Raw genomic sequence first — 22,176 nt, 5'->3', positions numbered from 1 at the left:
GCTTTGAGTAGATCTAATCTTTACTTATTCTCAACCATTTTCATCAATTTTATCTCATTGTTACTCTCGCCATCCCTCTCACACACCAAACCCTGGGATAAGTCAAGCATCCAGAAGGGACACACCATTGTGCATGCCTGCCTTTTGCAAAACAGTTCAAATGCTGTTTTGCCAGTGCTCAAATGGGGAGGGAATCTGTAATGTTTGACCCTTTTGAAGATTTGTCTTCCAACACATTTGATTTGCCAACGCTCTCTGGATGGTCTCTTTCAGAACGCGATTGAACGTCTCCACAATTCTGTTGGCCTCTGGGTGATAGAGAGCAGTTTTATTTTGTTTAATCCCCCTATCACTCAGGAATTTCTCCATCTTTCTAGAGGTAAACTGAACTCTTTTATCAGACAAACCCTAGAAGGGAAACATTCCCTTTCAAAAATCCGTTCTAGAAAATGGATTATATCTTTAGTCTCAATGAAATTGGTAATCCCAATTTCTGTCCATCTAGAGTATTCATCCATTAATACAATAATGCATTTATCAACACTTGAGTTTCATAGGACCCAAGATGTCAACTGACATCTCCCCCCAAGCCTCTCTAGGGAGTATCCTTAGATTCATGGGTTGCAGCCTGGGCTTCAAGTGTCACTTTTCCTCACATTCAAAACACACTCTCACAGCTCTTTTAATACCAGGCCACCAGTACATCTGTCTTAATATCTCCTTTGTCTTAGAGATGCAGGGATGCCATTGTGAGCAAACTATCAACTGTTCTCTCAAGCTGCTTGGTGGAATCGGCCCTGTCCCTCACGAAAACAACCCATTCTGACATGCAAGCTTACTTTTTACTCTTAAAAATGCTTTGAATGTTTCCTCTACTCTCAAATCTTTCCCCAATCACCTCGGACACCTTTGCTCAGCTCAAATGTTTCAACTTCAGAACTTCTAGGCTCAGTGAGGGGAATGCGAGCCAATCACAGAAGTCAGATTGTTCAGCCTGTAATGATGCAAGCCAATCGTAAAGATCAGCTCAAATGTTTCAAGGAGAATTCTTAGCGAAGCCCAGAGCAGGTCAGCTGCTGCATGGAACTAAGCCTCCGGGAAGTCCTGGAACTCGGTTAGAATTACTGGCATTCTTAAATATGTATGCCAAGCTTAGTGTATTCGCACAAGGGATGCAACAAGTTCAACACGTGTCGCACAAGGGATCCCACACGCCTAGGTAGTGATGCCTTTTGCACTGTGCTAAACAACTGAAGCACACTCCAAGAAGCAAATCACTTGAGCTAGGTTTGACGGTCTTCTCTGGTCCCTGCTAAGGCTGTGAAAATGCGCTATGTGCCATACATCTTAAAAGTGCCACAGCTGCAGTTGAGATTTCTCCTTAACCAAGGGTTGACACCCAGATGACAGCTTGTCACAGTGAGGCCAGGGTGAATAGGGAGGCCTGCACACATACCACTTTGCGCTAGAAGCAAAATTAGGGAGTTGCTCTTACTTTTTGTCACAAGATGAGATGAAAACGTTATCCTTTCTGTTGTTCTGATGAAGCTGAGGTGTTCAGGGGTAAGTTAATCAAGTCTGCAAGGGTTGTTTCGCTCAGCGGCAGTGTAAAGATGTGCAGCACATGTTTTTGTTATATAAACGGTTCCATCTTTATTCAAGCTACATCGAACACCTCAGCTTTCTTCCTTCAGCTTCCTTAGCTCCTTAAATCCCATTTAATTCAAACCATCACATTTAACGAGGAACCCTCCACAAGCATAGAGTTCCAGCTATGTGTAGAATTCCTTGATGAAGGTGAAATTCTAAACCCTGAGTAGCTCTGAAGGAAGGACACCACAAAATTCAATTATCATCAGAAAGGATCCTAGGCACTGGTCATTCCCCACAGACTATGGGCATTCCTAGTTAAAGGCTTCACTGCCATTAAAAGATAACCTATCAAATCGGTCCTCTGCGCAGATGCCAAACTAGTGTAGGACACTAGGAAATCTGACCAAGTAACACCTGTACTCAAATAAATCAGATATCCTTCTCTTGAACCTCACTGCTGGGTCAACGTGCATTATTTTCAAATTCCTGAACTTAAACTTGCTCAAATACTTAAAAAGAAAACTCAAAATATTATTTATTTGTAGAAAGCTCTGAAGCACCAGCACTCTGCTTAGGAACTCCGTATTGTATCAACACTTCTCCTTAACTTGGCTCTTCCTCGAGATTGTGTCTAGAACAACGTACCTGAGAGATTATTAGACAATACTATGTGTTCTTGTATTTCAAACGTAGGGTGCATTTGTGAGCAATAGCATCTCAATGTTTAATTATTTATTTCTCTTAACAAATGACGTCTAAGACTAATATTTCCTTTATCTCTTACAGTCATTTGGATGCCTCACTGAATGTAGCAATATTATATTAATACCTTTGATGCAAGGCTTTGCAATTCATCATCTCCCTAGCCCTTTAACACTACCTTTCACTCATCACCTCCTTGCTCTTCTCCCTTTTCTATTCCTTACTTCTATTATGTCCTTTTACCTCATCAAGTTTCTATCAGCGCCCTAACACTTCTCTGTAAACGGATGCCCTACTATAGTCTGAAGGCCCTGCCTTGAACCATGCATGCCTGGTAACCCCTCTAGCTGGATAACCATTCACTTCAATTTGATGTCTGTCCATATGAAGTATGTCCATTTGTTCTATGGCTATCTTCCAACATCATTTCATTATATCCCAGTTGAAGCACGGTACTATCATCCTCGTATTCTATTAAAAATGAGTAAATCAAATGGCCTATGTATTTTTATTATTGTTATAACTTTGACACCATAAAGTGATTTAGTGTCCATCTGCACTACAGAAAAGTTGTGATAAATGAATGCTTCTTGTAAAAATTAAACTACTATTACGAGCAAATTAGTCCAACATTTGTAGAAAACAAAGTTGCGTGTTTTAGACAATGTCACACACTAACACACCCCCAACGTTGTTTTACAAATTGTGAGATTATATGTCCTGCAATCCTGCTTCTGTAAAAAGCAGATACAATCTTGTTTTTCAATAGACCAGTGAATACATCAAATACAAATGGCAAGACGTGTGTAGTGTTGTTTCTTTAAGAATGGAAATGTTATGATTTTGTATCATTTCACATAAAGTAGAATGGCTCTGTCGAATTCCTGGGTGAGTTGGCTTTTGGTGTCCCTTTCCTGCAGATATACTTACTCTCGAACCTATAAACTTCCTTTCACAGTAATAATTCGTTTTTCACAAACTAGACTAAGAAGCTAAATCGTTCGTTTGCAAAATCATGTTCACAATGCCACTTCCTTAGTGGGTTAAAGCATGATCCAGCATGACAGTCCCAATATTTAAGTTTTCCTAAAAAAAAGCAAGACATACCGAGTACACATCGCACAATGTCACAATGGAACTGAAGGCGCTCCAAATTCTGCTAAGATGTTAGCACATGCTTACATAGAATTTCATGTTATGTAATTTAGGGATTATTAACATTTGTGTAAAATTGGATCCCGCAAAACATTTACAAAACACAAGATAAAAGAGATAGTATGATGGTTATGCATAGGAAATCTGCAATGCTGTTTCTTCAACTGACATTTTTTAACATTGTACTGTGATGAGAATATAAACATTTGTATGGAACATACCTTATTTTTCTTAACAATGTGTGAAATGGTCTGAAAAGCTCAGACATATCTTCAGCTTTCCTGTCCAAATTCAGAGGTCCTTCGGAGTAAACTACAAGCCCACTGTACAATGGACAAGAACCAAAATAGTTATTATGTAAACAATTGACACAGTGAAAACATTTCTATCTTTTTTGTGTGAACCGATTAGAAGATTCCTGCAACTGAAAGATTCCATGACTTGACTGGATCAAAACAAATGCTGAAGATCTCTGTAAAAATAATGATGTGTGGCTAGTAAAGTGGAAAATGGACTATTAATTAAAATTGCAGAGCAGGTATCAGGCAAAGGAGCCCAATTTTCAATTCCTGCACCACCGGTCCAATATGAGAGCCATAAAGATATACAGCTACAAAGGGTGCAAATAAGATAACCTAACATTATTTAAGCGAGCTTAGGCAAGTAGTGCCAACATGGCAGTTTGACAATTTTACTGAGCAAGAATATCCTCCTGCTCCTTGTAACAATGAATAGTTACACAAATGGTAGGGCAGCACTATCTTAAGTAAATCGGCTATTCATATTGCTAAGGGTATGGCAAGATCAATATTGCATGGAGAAGCAGATTAAAACAAATGCAATTTGAGAGCAGCAAAGTGTCTGAAGTAGTAGATAAATTAACAGAGAGAAAAGCAGCAAATATCAGGTGAAAAATAATAAATCCACTGGTAGCAAAAACGTTTGTGAAAACAAAGGCAGGACTTCTAGCTTAAGCAGAACTTAATATGCTAATTTGAAGAGTTGGTCATCTTTAAGAAAAATAGCTGTAATTGTGGAAAAACTTCACTAAACTATGTAAGAAAAAGAGCCAAGGAATTCTCAGAAATTAAATTAATAGAGTTGAATTGCAGTCTTGAGGTAAAGAAAAATTCTTGTAGTTTCTGGTGCATCTTAAACAATTGTTTCCAAGGAGGTATATAATATAAATTCAGTAGAGAGTATGTGTGATCAATGGCATTAATAAACTTTCTGAAGCAAAGAACTTCAACGATTTCTCTTGTGATGATCACCATGAAAGAAAGAAGTAATCTTGATTTTTTGCAAACTACATCTCAAACCTTGCGAGGTGGTTATTCTCCCCCTGACATAAAAATAAAAATAATGCTAAAAGGTTCAAAAGACTATCTCAAACCTGATTTAAAGTCAGCTTACCATCAAGACAGAGTACACCATAACTTTGTAGTCCACATTTAATACTGTCTGCCTTTTTTTGGTTTTAGACTTGTGGTCCGTACTAATGACATTTTCAAAATAACCATGTCCCATCGAGAATGAGGTTATGTATGTTTTATGTACATTCATCTTATTCCAATATCCTAAAAATCCCAGGCCTCCTTGTTACTAGTACAATAAATCAATATCTTTGAATAATAACTGTTTAGTTCAGAAAGGGCAGTTGTTCTGAGATGTGAATGAGTCCTAACTCACTTGTTTGCTTAAGACTTGGGATGAATGCAGAATCTCTCGGATTATACATGAGTGGGAACTAAAATACGTACCAGTCTGTTCCAACAATGCATACTCAGTGTAATGTGAGCTTCAAAAAGTACTGAATAAGTGAATTAACCTAGGTGACACTACTAAAAACGGAATGTCCCCATGCAGGGATCAGCTTGGGGTCCAGGAGAGAATATGGTTAGCAGATGGTTTCTATGAGGAGTTTGAGTTTTAGGTGATGCCCGTGAATTACATTATCAATGTTTGTCAGTAAGGATGAAAAATAGTCCCCGAGTCTAGGTGGAATTCAGGAGTACTAGAAGAGTAAATTATGCATACACATAGCAAAATCTTTGTGAATCACCCTCTATGTCTTCAAATTACCCATATTGTATTGGAAATCAAGTAAGGCTTTTTGAGGCCAGATTTTTTAGTGACGCTCTCTGGTAATAGGTCAGCATATAGATTACTATTTGAAGTAGTCTAATTGATTAATAAGGTTCACCAAAGTATTAATTATACATGGGACCTGTGTGTTTATTACCCTGGGAATATTCTGTGTCCCTGGATTTGGCAATCTGCCATTAAGGGGTAATAAGATCATGCAATATTAGCCATCATTTTGTTGGTGCTGATGCACTCAAGACCTCCTTTCTTTGATAAAACAATCCGTCCAGTAAGTACTTACCACACGATGGCCAGTCTTGGAATTGTAAACATTAGTGCAGGCTCATAGTCGTCAATCATGTCCTGCGTGAGGTAACCAAGCTTCAAGGCTCTAAGTAATGGGGGCAAAATGAGAAGTGGTTATATATTGTCATCCAGTGATCATCATTAAAACATTAACACAGATACTGAAAGGAAAATAAGTCTTTCTCAGTTTAACAGTCAAACTTAATGGGATCATTTTATTTTTTTTAAACATAACATCTAATAAGACTTACTAGGCCAGAAAGTTCACTTATATATTATGAATAGCTTGATAAATGGTATTCTTCTACAAAAAGAAAGGAACTGGCCTAAGCTAAAGTAATAGCCTTTCTTTATTTTGAAAATAAAATCACAATGGTTATTGCTATGCCTATATATTTATTGTTCAAAGTAAGCCCTGCAGTCCACTACAAGCATGAAGTGTGTGAAAAAAATGGAAGTAGCAAGCCCCCCTGTGACTGCCTTTAATTTATCGTGGTCACAAGATGTGAAACATAAGGAAAGCTTGTTATTCACATTGTATAATGCAGAGCATAAAGTATGTAGTGAATCTACACTGTAACAGTGCAGAGAGGTGAGACATATCCAAGTAAAATCTTTACTAGTTTAATAGCAAACACAAAATGTGGTGGTACTCACACAACAATCGTCTCACAAACATTGTTCACTCTGCCCTCCTTTTCCCTGTTTACCTTTTCACAGTGTGGTAAAGATCACAGCCCACCTTAGCATCCCAATACTGGCAATTCTGCTGGCTAGGGTATACCTATTTTAACGCCTTAGGCTAGAAACATGTTAAAGAATTACAAGCCCCCTTTTCTGATCAATTATTGGGGCATAGCCCCCATGTTGGAAGTGCTGCTCTTTGTTGCATGATACTCTAACCCAGAAAAGGACAAGGGCATTGTTCGCCATAAGTAAAACTATGTTCGGCTTGATAATGCGGTACTTATCCACATTAATAGGGTCAATCTCCCTGTCCAGCTCCATCTAATCAAAAATAAAGTTGAAATTATGGGGTCTTGGTCGTCTCTGTCCATTCTCTGTCACCCCAGTATCCTGAACTGCTTCTGTCTTCCCATCCTCCAAAGGTTTTGTGCAGTAGGTCAATGCTCTGTGCTATCTGACCACCCTTATCAGTGCTTTGTCTATCCTTTCAAATGTAAACGTTTGCTGCTTTTGAAAGATACCCATTCTAGTTTCAAGGCTGCCAATTCTACCCTCCTGCAAGGATGAGCCTATAATTCAGCTTGGTGACTTTCCCATTCGTGTCTAGAAATAATCTTCTCAAGGCTCCTATGGGCTACCCTTTAAAGGATCTCTCAGGGATAAGATTAGGCCTCCTGGCAATTGAGTTCTGTGCCTTGGCTTGGACTTGCTTCTGTGCCCTCTCTTTAGCAGTACCATACAGTTAACTCAGCTGTTCAGCTGCAGAGGATCCAACCAGGTCTAACTGGTGGGTAAAACTGAAATCAGCTCCAGGCCCAAGTGTTGAAATTCATGTACTGTTTTTCTGCTACTTGTGGTGGGGATCAACTCACCCATGGTGGTTGCTATTTCTGCCTAAGTATCACTGTGTGCATATGCAGCACAAAGTTGTACTTACAGTTCTAAGTCAGTTTGGTATTTACTACAGCTCATACATACCTTTCCCTCCATCATCTCACTTCAATTTGTCAACTGTTCGACCTTGTGGGGAATTAAAGAGCTACAAGGCCCAGGCTACTGGAGTCACAAATGAAGCTCCAGAAAACACAGCCAACCTTTGCAGATTTCTGGCCATGCCTCAGAATCTTAAGAGTCCTAAATGTATTCCCCCTGATGTGTATCAGTTTATAAGCAGGTGCTCATTCTACCCATGTACAGTGATTTTAATGTCATAATCAGATGTTAATGACCCCTGTGTATTGCTGTAGAAGTTATGTCCAGGTATTAATGTGCCCCAGGTGCATTGGTACACAAGTGATGACCAGGTGACCCATGTGCATTGATATTTAAGTCAAGATCCTGACTAAGTTCCAGAAAATGCAGCTAACATTTATTAACAGATAGCCTCACCCAACAATCACAACTTTTCTAAATGTTTTCGATTTATACACATCAAATCATGATGGGTTGCTAATATTAACCATATGATGTGATATTCATGTCACAGCCAGATAATATTCTCAGTGGGTTATACTAGAAGAATCCTCTGGGAACTGCGAGGGTACTAGAAAAGATGAATGCTCTGTTAGGGGCCCTTCATTCCAAATGAACACCATGCTGAGAATGAAAATGCAGAGGACAGCAAAACACCTATGAAACAGGTGGAAAGGTGTCCTGCTCTGAATAATAGGAGGAAGATACCCGCCAACTACCAATCTTCCATGGACTGTTTTTGAAGAGTGAGCACACTAACTAAAACGGTCTTCAGTCTCACAAATGAACACAGACAAAACATGAGAAAACAGGTTGACTACTATGACAGAACACAGCAACACATTTAATAGAAGTTAAGATGCAAACCTATAAGGTGGCCGCGAGTGACATAGAAGGGACAGATGAACCACCTGCAGGCACAGCTGTGTCTGAGATACAGAAAACTTAACTCCTGCACATCTGGGGAGTACAATATTTACGTAGTATGCACTGAGGTGTGCACACTCTTGTGCAACTTGCACAAACTGTTAGAGAGAATGATTCAAGGAAAGGGACAAAAATCTACGCTCAAAAACAGGCAACATAAATTAAGAAGTTGATCGAACACGGCAATGGGAGTACAATGTAGAGGATGCAAAATCTCAACGGAACAAGAAAAGTATAGCAAGTGTAGAAGCAAACAAGGGAAAAGGAGCATGGAATTAATTTGGGAGCAATGATACACAGAGCATCTGTATTCAGACCCTCTTCAGTGGCCCATCAAGAGCCACCCCTATAAACTATAGAGATGCTACCTGGCAATCATCGCAGAAGAGTGGTTCCATGCCTTTAAGAGTTCCAGATTCTGATATTCCAAGATAATATGCCAATGGCGCAAAAACCTCAGAAGACAACAGTGGGTATTAAAAAGAAATTGCACACATTAGAGATAAATGTGTTGAAGTTCCCAGCTAAGTTAAGGGCCTAGAAGATAACCAATGCTGAAGAAGATGAAGAAGGATGGAAAAACTCAAGAGAAGGCAATTGCATGAGGCACTGAAAAATACGGGTTGTGTGATAGAGGGAACTAAACTATTCTCACATGTGCTGCAACTTGCTTTAGGGATTGGAGGGTACACTGGTGTGACTACAGACATAGCACAAATTCAAAAGTACACATTTCACACCAGAGGCACTCTAAGAAAGGAATACGTGTTCCTTCAGGGGAGCAAGCAGACTGAGGTGAGCACCTTCAATGATGGTGCTTGAAACCATAAGATCATAGTTTGTGTTATACTTTTTCAATTTTCTGACAACGGGAATAAAGAAAAGCAGAGAGGGAGAAGGATAACTACGAAGAGGATAGTGGGATTTATGTTAGGATGTCCCAGTTGGCAGATGAATGTTATGGGGTACAGTGGCATTTCTCATGTATTGTTACACTAGATTCGAAGAGTACTGGGACTTAAGCGAAGGGAGAGGCAAGTTATCCACTCCCTGGTTAACTGCTCTTTAATGTATTTCTAGGCTCAAAGAATAAACTCTTAACATTCAGTGGTGTGGAATTTCACAAGTTATCTACTTGTGCAAGGGTCCAAAGGCGTTGTAAATCAACCTGCCCTGTGAAAAAATCCACCTGTTCCATCCACGCAGTGATGTGACAAAGTAAGACAATCTTCTCTTATCAAAGCTCTAATATTATCATCTCTAATAATTTGAGGTGTCATAGTATGTTTTAATTTGAGTTTGGATTCTAGCAAGCCTTTCATTATGCCACACTTCTGGGTAAACTAAATCCTGGACATGCTAGAGTTCTGACTATTTTTGTCAAATATCTGAATATTCACAGACTCGGTTTACAGCATCTTTCTGATCATAGTAGGGCTATCACTATGCCGTTGTACAAATATGCAGTTGTTATGATTATAGCAAGGTTCAGGTTATCACACTGTTCTAACTGTACCATTGCTACTAAGATTCAGAGTAAGGGCCTTGTGAATAAATGCACTTGTAAGCATTAACTCAATTTCACCAACTGTTGCAGCAAATAACCCTATATTATTTTTGTGGTCCAGTGTCTAGGCTGCCAACTGAGGATCAACAAGACCATTCACAGTCTAATTTCCACTTGAGCACGTTGCATTATTCCTGGGTATATCACTGCATCTTACTGTGCCTCAGTCCCTGATTTGCCATAATTAGACACAAATATAAAATCCCAGATCAATAAATGGTTTTCATTTTACAACAAGATGAATGCTGCTAGATCTTATTACAAAGCTATTAAAGCATTTAAACTTGGCTTGAACGTGCAAAAGTTGGTTTTACACTTATAAAATTATTTACTTACATACAAATATTTGTATGAGCTACTGCCAGGGGCTGGAAGCATGTGGGAAATGGTAGTTCTGGGCTGCAATGCCCTATAAGTTTGTGCACACCCACAAATTTCTATGGACATTTCCCTACTTCTCTTCAACCCATTTTCACCAAAAGGAGGGCAACTTACTCCAAGCCTTGGAGAATAATATTTTCAAAATAAGAAGGAAGCAATCCTTGAAAAACAGGAGAAGGGTGTAGGGAAAGGAAGTTCTCCATGGGGCAAAATAAGTTCCCATTGTAGCAAAAAATAAAAACATAATAATTGCACTTGCTACGCAGGTTTCATAGGAGCAAATGTACATGCGTATGTTTGCTCAAGCCAAAATAGAATTCACTAAGGTTTACGAGGAGTATGGTTTACGGGTCTACCTTTGTAAAGTCTTGGGAATTATTGGATGTCAAAAATCTGGGGTAACCTTTGTGACTTTTAGTAAGAATGAGGCTCACCAGATTATTATTGTTTTTACATGTTGCACATACAGTTTTCACTGAAACGTTCTCCAATGACTCTCCATTCTTTTATTAAATAATGCTGTTCAGTAAGTATATTTCATTAATTCATGCCCTAGAGAAATAGTATAGTTGTCCTTTAAAACTGCACAATATTACAGAAAACTGCTTATGACTTTCGGATGGCGAACTGGTTTTCAAACACGATGCTCTTCTGAATAAATGGAAGTGATAACAGACCGGAAGTTAAAAAATCTGATAATAAAAGTGCCAATGAAGGGCAGGAAGTCATGTTTGACGAACATTTACAAACAGAATGTAGAAACAAAGGGAAATTTATTATAGAAGCAGATGTCGATGAGACATGTAACTGAGGAAGGGAAGGAAGAAGCCTTAAAATGCCTTGTGGACTCCATCATTGATTGATTACCTACACCCACCAGGCAACTGTCTAGAGCTTGTAGGTTGTTGGGGTGGTACTAAGAAAGTATGAGATGAGAGTTACATGGACGTCTGATATTATTTGAATTCAACATTCAGAGACTAAATGAGAGCGGGAGTACAGCATCTCCATAAATGAGTTGAATTCAACGTTGTCAGCTCAGTATTAAGGACATGGATGGCAAAGAATACCACTATAGGGGCCGGTTCAAAAAAATGGTAATTATGCTAACTGCATAATGAGATTAAACTCACTGGTGGAGAAGAGGATGGAATGGGTGCATACATTAAAAGCGATGGAAAGGTTCCACTGCAATGAAAGGAGAAAGGCCAGGCACACTACTGTCATGATTGATGACAGAAATGACAGACAAGAGACTTCAGCCACAGAGAGGAGACAGTGATACAATTGCGCACAGGAATAGACTTCACAGTTGCTAGCTAATTATTGTAAGGAGCTAGATATGTATCAATCTCTACTGGTTCCGCAACGGACAAGAGGCCTAATGGAAGTGACCTGGTCAGGAAAGAGAATCACGAAGACAAAGTTGTTAGCGCAGAGAATTTAGGCCACCATTGACTATAGGGAATCATGAGGAAGGGACCGCCTCCGGTCTGAGTTTTACACTGCATACTAGGAGGCCTTGGTTTCAACAGACGTAGAAGCACACAAGGAGTTCACAGAGGCAGCCAGGACAACTTAGAGACAACCTAACAGTGGACCCACCCAAATCATACACCGATCAAACAAAAAGGGTCTTACATAGGCCATTATCAATGATAAACCTGGACCAGAAACTACAGAGGAATATTTGTGGTGTTGAAACTGTTTTGGGTTTTGGGAAAGCTGTTATACTCTGGCCGATAAGGAACCAATGAAAAGACATAGCTGTGGCTTTACAGACAAAAACGAGATCCCCACACAAAGGCCGATGATGGATGAAGGACTTAAGCAGATAAAGTGGAACTTCGAATGATTAGAAAAGCCACGTTCTTGAAAAAAAAATCAATGTCCCACCACACACCTCCGGTCAAGGGAAAGGCTCTGTAAAATAAATGCCATATCAATGCAACTGCTGACGGGAGTTAAAGATGAGGGACATATTATTTGCAAGGCTTATGTGTTTATAGCCAAGGCTTATGTATTTATAGCAGTTACAGGAACATACTGAAAGTACACAAACATATTTTCTGCCTGAGATAAACACTTGTCGATACTCAAAAGGTCAATGTGTATTTGTGATTGATGCACCTTAAAAATTTCAAAGAATCATAACACTTCATCTTGTCAGCGCTTGCCCAGAATTATCGCTAATTCTATCATGCACTCTCTGTTGTCTTCTTCCTTGAATAACAACATTTGTATAGCATTTTTAGAAAAAAACACAAATGGGCACAACTAAGCCCATGGTCATAGAAGCCTTAAAGTAGAACATGGTTATGAGACGTCTAAGTAAAACGGCCTCCCCACATTTAACTCTGGAGAGCCTGTAAAACATCTTTTATTCAACTAATCTTCCTTATGTGAAGAAGGCACATATCCTCATTTCAGAAGACTGATGCACTGGCTCCCCAAAGACTCCAGAATAAAGTCGTGTGCCTCCTACCAAAAGTAATACAGAGAAATGTTTGCTTTATGGCACCAAAATTACAGAGTTCTGTGACCCTACTTGCTCTATGGACTCATGATCAGGAAATATCTTTAAACTCCCTGCATATGCAGCAAGGGTATAGAAGCAGACTTTCTGAAATTTCTTCGTAAACATGTTAAATACACCTTGTTAGTATTTAGAATGCCTCTCCTGGTTCTTCTTTCAAGTCGTCCTCCATAAGGTGCACCGTTCGTTGGTATCCCCGAGACAGTTCTGTCAACAGTACATGTCTTTCAAGTGGTTATTGACATTAATTTATGCATGCAGATAAGCTGATCAGAAGACGTTTGCTTGGATGGTTGCAACGTTAGACACAAACAAATTAGACTTGGGGAGGTTCTAATGATTTACACCCGTTGTACAACTCCTTAACATATTGCGAAAATAGCAGGCCCACTATTAACCCTATGGCAGTCATTTCTGCAGTATTGTAGCTTGTCCTCGAGTTTGGGGAAAAATAGTTGGTGCAAATATTGTTTTTGCTGATTATGAAAACAAATCTGCATGGTGGGCAAAATACCGCTAGATATACTGTAGTTCAATATGCAGCATTACAGACACACCTAACAATTCTCACAAATGTCTGTAATGATTAAAAAGGGAAAATGTATCCAGTAATCCAATTACCGCATAGCTTTTCGGTATGGTCAATGTGACCAAGTAAGGCTTCCAAACCAGAAGACAATTTCAATTGCCAGCCTTACCATTTCAGAGACTATGGCCCTCATTACAACCCTGGCGGTAAAAGGCGCTTACCGCCGTGCAGAAGACTGCCAAAACACCGCCGCGGCCGCGGAATTCCGCCACAGCTATTACGACCCAAATCTCGGAAACCGCCGAAATTCAGACACCCACACAAGTCCGCCACACCAAAGGTCAGTGGTAAACTGGCGAAAACAAAACCTCCACCGTCACGCCAACAGAAATACGCCCACACTATCACGACACACGAATCCACGCGGCCGTCTTTCAACCGCAGTATTCCATTGGCGGTACACACCGCCGCGCTCAAAATACACACACATCTCCAAAACACCGCCACATTGGACAATTCAAAATACACACACCTGATACACATACAAACACCACTCCCACACACCCAACACAATATAAAACACACACCCACATCACCCACAAACCCATACGACAACAATTCACGGTCGAAGGCCAGATAGACAGAGAGCACAGCAACTGAGAACCCCACCACACAGAGGCACACAACACCATCACCCATACAACATTACACGCACAAAACACCACACACCACTACACATCAACACACACATCAACAGTTACACCACCCCACACATCACCCACACCACCCCATGTCACGCCAAAGACATCCCAGCTTTTCCGAGGAGGATCTCAGGGTCATGGTGGAGGAAATCCTACGGGTAGAGCCACAGCTATTTGGCTCACAGGTGCAGCACACATCCATAGCCAGGAAGATGGAGCTATGGCAAAGAATCGTGGACAGGGTCAACGCTGTGGGACAGCATCCAAGAAATCGGGAGGACATCAGGAAGAGGTGGAACGACCTACGGGGAAAGGTGCGTTCAGTGGTCTCCAGGCACAACATTGCGGTACAGCGGACTGGTGGCGGACCCCCACCTCCTCCCCCACAACTAACAACATGGGAGGAGCAAGTCTTGACCATCATGCATCCAGAGGGCCTCGGAGGAGTCAGTGGAGGAATGGACACTGGTAAGTCAAATCTTAACTATCATATCCCCCACCCTACCTGCATGCAATCACACCCCCCACCCTCACCCCATCCCCTATCACCCCAACTCCTCACTAGTGTACTAATAACACAAACCACTCATCCCAACACCAAGCCCTGCATGACACAACTAAGCATGGTCACCCCTCACCAAAGCATGCTCACTGCACATGCCCAGAACAACCCCCTAACCATCATCACACAAACCCACACACAGGAATGCTTGCACTGGGGTACACAAACACCCACCCATTGCACACCATTACACACACACATGCAATAATCATGCTCTTATATCCCTGCAGGACCACTAAGGAACGTCACCACACCGGAGGGTCCAGACAACTCCACTCCACCCACAGAAGAGGCCCACAGTGACGACAGCAGCTCTGCCCTACTGGATCCTGATGACCAGCCCGGACCATCCTGGGCCTCGGGACAGTCGGTTCCCCTTGCACAGGCACAGCCCAACACTGAATTTCCACCCTCTGGTAACACCACCACAGCACCCACCCAGCGAGCCCATGCCTCCGTACCCAGGACACGTCAATCAGCGGTGTGTCCACCACTACAGGGAACCCAGGATAACCCACCACCCCAACAACAACAGGGACCTGGGGGCAGTGGTAGTGGGTACACGGTCCAGGGGACGGAGGCACAAGAACACAGGGGAACTGGGAGGGCTGCTGTGCGACAGGGGGCGGACAGGCCAAGGGAACCCACTCTCCACGAGGCCCTCTCCTCCATCATGGGAGCATACCACCACTCCCAGGAGACTATGGCGACGGTCCTGGACAAGTTTCAGGAGACCCAGCGCCTGCAGGAGGAGCAGTATTTGGGGTTCAGGAAGGAGCTCAGAACCATCAGCTCTGCCCTGGGCACCATCGTAGGGGTGCTGAAGGACATACAAAAGACCATGAGGGACACTGTGGCACTCCAAGGGGCCCCGGACACTAGCATGGACGATGAACTGCCCACCACCTCCGCTGGCGCTAGTGGACAGGAGGCACCGCCACAGGACCACCACACCAGCACCCCACCCCCTGCAGACGGACAACCACCACGCAAGCGGTCCCTGAGATCCAGGAACAGGACAGAGCAAGATGGCAAGACCCCCGCCAGGAAATGAGACCACCCTGATTGTCCTCCCACTGTCCCACTTTGTTACCCTGTCCATACTGAAACTGCCCCAGCTCCACTTCCTATGCCCATATGGGCAGTGCACCTGTGTGACCAATGGACTGGACTCTGCCATGGACATTCCTCCACCGTCCCCCATCACCATATTACTACCCCCCTCCATTTTTGAGCACTTAAATAAACACCCTTGAACCACAAAACAATCTGGAGTCAGTCTGATTTGGTAAATATGTATAATCAATGACAGTGTCAAAATGTGTTTCCAATTGTAAAGCCAACATACCTATGTCACACATCACAAGTCCTTGAAGGATGCAAGCAGATGACACACGTTGCTAACCACACCTGTGAAACCGTAATGTAAAGGTACAACTCAGTGACCAAATACTGCTATGAAATGACAGACTGGATAGAGGTAGAAGTGTGAAAGTGAATGTAATGGTAAAAAGAAAACTGTTCTCACCTGTGTGTCACTGGAAATATTGCTGTATGACTGACTCCCTGTTGTCTATGTCTTCTCCCTCAGCTTCCTCCTCATCACTGTCCACAGGCTCCACAGCTGCCACAACACCGTCATCTGGACCATCCTCCTGCAGAAAAGGCACCCGGCGTCGCAAAGCAAGATTGTGAAGCATCGAGCAGGCGATGATGATCTGGCACACCTTCTTCGGTGAGTAGAATAGGGAACCACCTGTCATTAGGAGGCACCTGAACCTGGCCTTCAGGAGGCCGAAGGTGCGTTCGATCACCCTCCTAGTCCGCCCATGGGCCTCATTGTAGCGTTCCTCTGCCCTGGTCCTGGGATTCCTCACTGGGGTCAATAGCCAGGACAGGTTGGGGTAACCAGAGTCCCCTAATAGCCACACACGGTGCCTCTGGAGTTGACCCATCATATAAGGGATGCTGCTATTCCGTAGGATGTAGGCGTCATGCACTGAGCCAGGGAACATAGCATTTACATGCAAGATGTACTGGTCTGCCAAACATACCATCTGTACATTCATGGAATGATAACTCTTCCTGTTCCTGTACACCTGTTCACTCCTGTGGGGGCGGACCAAAGCTACATGGGTCCCATCAATAGCACCTATGATGTTGGGGATATGTCCAAGGGCATATGTCCAAGGGCATAGAAGTCACCTTTAACAGTAGCCAATACCTCCACCTGAGGGAAAACGATGTAGCTCCTTACGTGTTTCAGCAGGACAGACAACACTCTGGACAACACGTTGGAAAACATAGGCTGGGACATCCCTGATGCCATGGCCACTATTGTCTGAAAAGACCCACTTGCAAGGAAATGGAGCACTGACAGCACCTGCACCTGCACGTCAGGGGGGATTCCTGTGGGATGGCGGATAGCTGACATCAGGTCTGGCTCCAAATGGGTACATAGTTCCTGGATAGTGGCACGGTCAAACCTGTAGGTGATGATCAAATGTCGCTCCTCCATTGTCAACAGGTCCACCAGCAGTCGGTACACCGGAGGATTCCGCCATCTTCTCAAATGTCCCAGCTGACGGTGCCTAGGAAGGACAACAGCGACCACAGACTCAACAAAATCCCAGGTATGTACCCACAGATACACAGAACACGACACCAAATACAAAAATCTTCCTGTATGTGTGTCGAGTGTAGGCCTAGGTATGTGTGACGCAGTAGTAAATGAAGCCATGTGGGCCCCTGAAATGGCGGATGCCTGACCTCTAAACTGGGACAATGTTGTACACCGTCGCGGTAGGCGGTCGTAGACCGCGGCACAATGCTGCATTGGTTAACATTGGACCCTATGGGTCCAAGGAGCCAATGATGACTTGCGCCGGCGGTGATGATACGCACCACCGCGGACGTGACCGCCATTTTCTATCTGTTCAATCACTCGATACCTGATCTTCGACAGGAGAGGACCTACACTGCACGTGCTGCTGTGACCTCGGTCTGGAAGAGACAATGGCTGCTGCGTCTGGGGAAAGGGCCCCTGCCTTCACTGCTCAGGTCCTCCCCCAGTACACGCTACTCTACGGTCCTCCAGACCAACAGGTAAGTACACAGGGAGCACGTTGTATGGGCTATGCCTGTGTGGAGAGGGTTGTAAGAGGGAAGGGGGCAGAGTTCAGGGAACATGAATGAGTGTGAATGCATGTGCCATATGGCAAGGGCAGGGATGTGGGCCACTCACTTCGAAGGTGCAGTTGGTAATGACTTCTCTGCTTCCCCTGTGCATGTCATGTAGGTCAGCGCCCACCAGAAGGAGATTTGGCATGCCATCGCCAAGGACGTATGGTCTCTGGTGGGGGTCCACCAGAGACGGGGCACCCACTGCCGGAAAAGATGGGAGGACATTCGCCGCTGGAGCAAGAAGACGGCGGAGGCTCAGCTGGGGATGGCCTCCCAACGTGGGAGGGGTGCCCGTCGCACCATGACCCCCCTGATGTTCCGGATCCTGGCGGTGGCCTACCCGGAGTTGGATGGGCACTTTAGGGCATCACAGCAGACACAAGGGGGTGAGTACACCCTCATTCTGGGGACTTTGCGCGCAGTTGAGGGGTCTGGGTGTGGGAGGAGGGCTGTGGGTTTCCCTAGGCCAGGGCGACTTCCGTAGGCTAGGCCCCTCCGTAATGCATGCCATGTGCCACTCCACCCCACCTCTGTAGAGTGGCAAGTACAGGTATGCATGCCCCTGTGGCATCCATGTGTGCAGATGTCCACCATAGCGATGTAGGCCAGATCCCAGGATTTGCATCTGTAGAGGCCTAGAGCGCGGCATAGTGCAGGGGGCTGCTGTGTCTGTATTGTCCGCCAATGGTAGTGGTAAGCCATGCACTCAACCTCTTTTTCTTCTGTCGTCCCCCCCCTTTTGTGCTCTCCCTGTTCTTTTGTGCATCAGCATCATCAGGTGGAGGTACAGTGGCACTGGAGCACGAGATAGCTGCATCCCAAATGGCCATGGAGGGCCACACCACGGACTCAGAATGCACCAGTGGGACGGAGGGCGAGGGGAGCATCACGTCGGTCACCAAACAGCGACACGGACTCGTCCGCCGATGGGAGCTCCCTTGTGGTGGCGGCACCATCTGTGCCCACCACCTCTACAGGTACAGCCGCCACCTCCCCTACCAGCACCGCCTTCCCAGCAGCCCCTCAGCGTTCGCCCCGTGCGCGCTCACCCAGGAGGGTGGGCATCACCTTCGCCCCAGGCACCTCAGCCCCTGCCCCTGTCACCCCTGCTGCCCTCAGTGAGGTCGCCATTGGCCTCCTCAGGTCACTCACTGTTGGGCAGTCTACCATTGTGAATGCCATCCAGGGTATAGAAAGGAAGTTGCAACACGGTAATGCATTCCTGGAGGGCATTCATTCTGGTCAGGCTGCCCTTCATCGAACCCTGCAATCTCTGGCCTCAGCACTGATGGCAGCCATTGTCCCTGTGTCTAGCCTCCCCCCTCCAACTTCCTCCACCCAGACCCAATCCCCTGTACCCCTGCCTATCCCAAGCACACCATCTGACAAGCATGCATACACCTCAACACACAAAAGTAGCTCAGGCAAACATAGGCACCACACATCCCACAGGCACTCACACAAGCATCATACAGACACAGCAACATCCACTGCCTCCACTGTGTCCCCCTCCCCGTTGTCTCCCTCCTCCCTCCCAGTGTTGTCTACACTCTGACCTGCATGCAGTACATATACAGGCACTAGGACTCGCACCAGAACACCCAGCACCACACCCCGCTCACCTGCACTCACCACCCCCACTACCATTTACACGTCCCCGTGTCTTCTCCCAGTGTGTCTGTGACGCCCCCTCCCAAAGTACACAAACGCGGGCACCCACACACCCAACATCCATCCACCTCACAACAGCCTCCAGTACCTGCACCTGCACCCAAAACACCTAAAGTGGCACCTCCTACAACCACCACCTCTTCCTCCACTCCCAGACCCCCTCCAGCTACCCATCCCAGTGTTCGTCAGAAACTCTCCCTCAGCAACGTTGACCTCTTTGCCCCCACCCCTCCAATTCATAAGTCACGTAGTAGCGCCTCAGCCAAAAAGACTCCAGTACCAGTGGTGCGTGTTCAAGGTGTGTGGAGTGCACCGGCCACCAGGGCAGGCAGTGTGACACGGAGCCAAAGCACTGCCAGTCCACGCCCTGTAAAGCATCTCAAGTTGGAAAGTGGCCGACGGGACAGGGTGAAGACTCCTGGCGGAAAGACTGCTCACAAGGGTCCCAGGGGGATTGCAGAGTCAGCTGTGACTCCTCCAAAGGTGGTGCAGTGCCAGAAGAAGTGTGCGCAGTCTGGTAAGAGCAGCACGGCGGAGAAGGGCGCCATCCTCCACGGCGGCCGGGACGCCACCACCAGCACCGTCGTCACTGGTCAGGAGACCACCGCCGGAGTCAGTGCCCAGGAGTATCGTCACTGGTCAGAAGACCACCGCCGGAGTCAGTGCCCAGGAGGGCAGGAGTATCGTCACTGGTCAGGAGAACACCGCCGGAGTCAGTGCCCAGGAGGGCAGCAGTATCGTCACTGGTCAGGAGACCACCGCCAGAGTCAGTGCCCAGGAGGGCAGCAGTATCGTCCCTGGTCAGGAGACCACCGCCGGAGTCAGTGCCCAGGAGGGCCCCGGCTGCCACAGCCCCGCTGGGCAATGAGGGACCGTCATGCCACACACCAATGCACAGGTCAGAGACCGCCATGGCAAAGCACCGCTGAACAAGGAACTCACCGCCATGGTGAAGACCGCTGAACATGGCAAAACACCGCTGAACAGGGCAGAGAACCGCTGAACAGGTCAGAGACCGCCATGGCAAAGCACCGCTGAACAAGGAACTCACCGCCATGGTGAAGACCGCTCAACATGGCAAAGCACCGCAGAACAGGGCAGAGAACCGCTGAACAGGTCAGAGACCGCCATGGCAAAGCACCGCTGAACAAGGAACTCACCGCCATGGTGAAGACCGCTGAACATGGCAAAGCACCGCTGAACAGGGCAGAGAACCGCTGAACAGGGCAGAGAACACCTGAACAGGTCAGAGAACACCTGAACAGGTCAGAGAACACCTGAACAGGTCAGAGACCGCCATGGCAAAGCACCGCTGAACAAGGAAGACCGCTGAACATGGCAAAGCACCGCTGAACAGGGCAGAGAACCGCTGAACAGGGCAGAGACCGCCATGGCAAAGCACCGCTGAACAAGGAACTCACTGCCATGCAACTGTATTTTGATACATTAAAATTTTTGAACTGATTTCTTTTGGTCTTTGCATTCTTCCGGGGGGGTTGTGGGTTGTTCCTGTAATTTTGGAAATGCATTGGTGTGTGTGTTGTAATGTGCGAGGGTGGGGGTGGGGGTGGGGGTGTTGCGTGTGTGTCCCCCTGACTTTTGCCTCCCCCCTCCCCTATGTCGTAGGTGCAGTACTCACCGTTGTCTTCGGCGCCGCCATTGCTGGTGTTCGTAAATGAGCAGGAAGACAAGGGCAGGTAGGATTTGTAATTCCGGCTCCATGGTGTCCTCCTTCCTCGTGGGATGTGTAGAAGGTGAGCGTTTTCCCATTGCAAAAGCTATTTCCGCCGTGTTTTTATCCACGGTGAATCCGCCCCGGAAAAGGTTGAGGATTGGCGGGTTGTGATACTGTGGCCGGTACAATGTCTCCCGCCTGTCTGTTGGCGGTGACCGCCGCGCTGCTTGTCTGTACCGCCGTGGCGGTCGGAGTGTTAAAGTGGCTGTCTCTGTTGGCGGTTTCCGCCACGGTCATAATTCCCTTTTTTTGTCCACCGGCCTGTTTGCGGTATTACCGCACCTTTATCACCGTCCGCCAGGGTTGTAATGACCCCCTATGTCTTCTACCAGAAGGTACTAGAAATTCACAAGTTAACGGGGTAACTGTAATATTACGGTTAGGTTACTGTCAACTTTACATCATTTCACAACTGTGTGGACTTAGGAACAGGGATCTGTCTGTCCCTGTTGTCACTTTTATTCCTAATTGTAAGCCACCTTGTAAATAAATAAAAAGCCAAAGGGATATACCCAAGTTTTATTTTGACAAATTAACTGATTAGTTAAAGGAAAATAATTCAGGTGGTAAGGTTTGGAGCCCTCTCTTCTCACAGATGCCTTTCTACCACAGTTTGTTCAACGTAGAATTTGAAGCAGGCACTCATCAATGAATCAAAAATATACTTTCTATCATGTTGGTATTTCTCTTTGGTATTTTTACATTTATAGTGAATATCTTTAAGAACAACGCCAGGTGACACGTGTTTCATGAAGAAATATGCTATTTTAGACTGAAAAATTATAAACCAATTAATTTCAGACAGGACCTTTTAGAAAAGAACACACATGTAAACATTTAACAGACAGCTTTCCCTTCCTACGCCTGTTAGGTGCAAGCGATAT

General features: G+C 45.1%; 1 protein-coding gene across 3 annotated transcripts in view; it reads right to left on the bottom strand.

Moving 5' to 3' along the window:
• Window positions 1–22,176, bottom strand: part of ZFYVE28 (zinc finger FYVE-type containing 28) — a 516,457-nt gene that overhangs the window by 148,408 nt on the left and 345,873 nt on the right. For all 3 annotated transcript variants that reach the window (XM_069203698.1, XM_069203689.1, XM_069203708.1), the window contains exons 6-7: window positions 5,837–5,926; window positions 3,672–3,773 (exon numbers count right to left, since the gene is read on the bottom strand). In XM_069203698.1, coding sequence (XP_069059799.1) covers window positions 3,672–3,773; window positions 5,837–5,926 — 192 coding nt within the window. The remainder of the gene's footprint in view (window positions 1–3,671; window positions 3,774–5,836; window positions 5,927–22,176) is intronic.

The sequence above is a fragment of the Pleurodeles waltl genome, chromosome 1_2, assembly GCF_031143425.1.
Source record: "Pleurodeles waltl isolate 20211129_DDA chromosome 1_2, aPleWal1.hap1.20221129, whole genome shotgun sequence".
In the NCBI taxonomy this organism is placed as follows: Eukaryota; Metazoa; Chordata; class Amphibia; order Caudata; family Salamandridae; genus Pleurodeles; species Pleurodeles waltl.
This window is presented reverse-complemented; position numbering and strand designations above follow the sequence as displayed.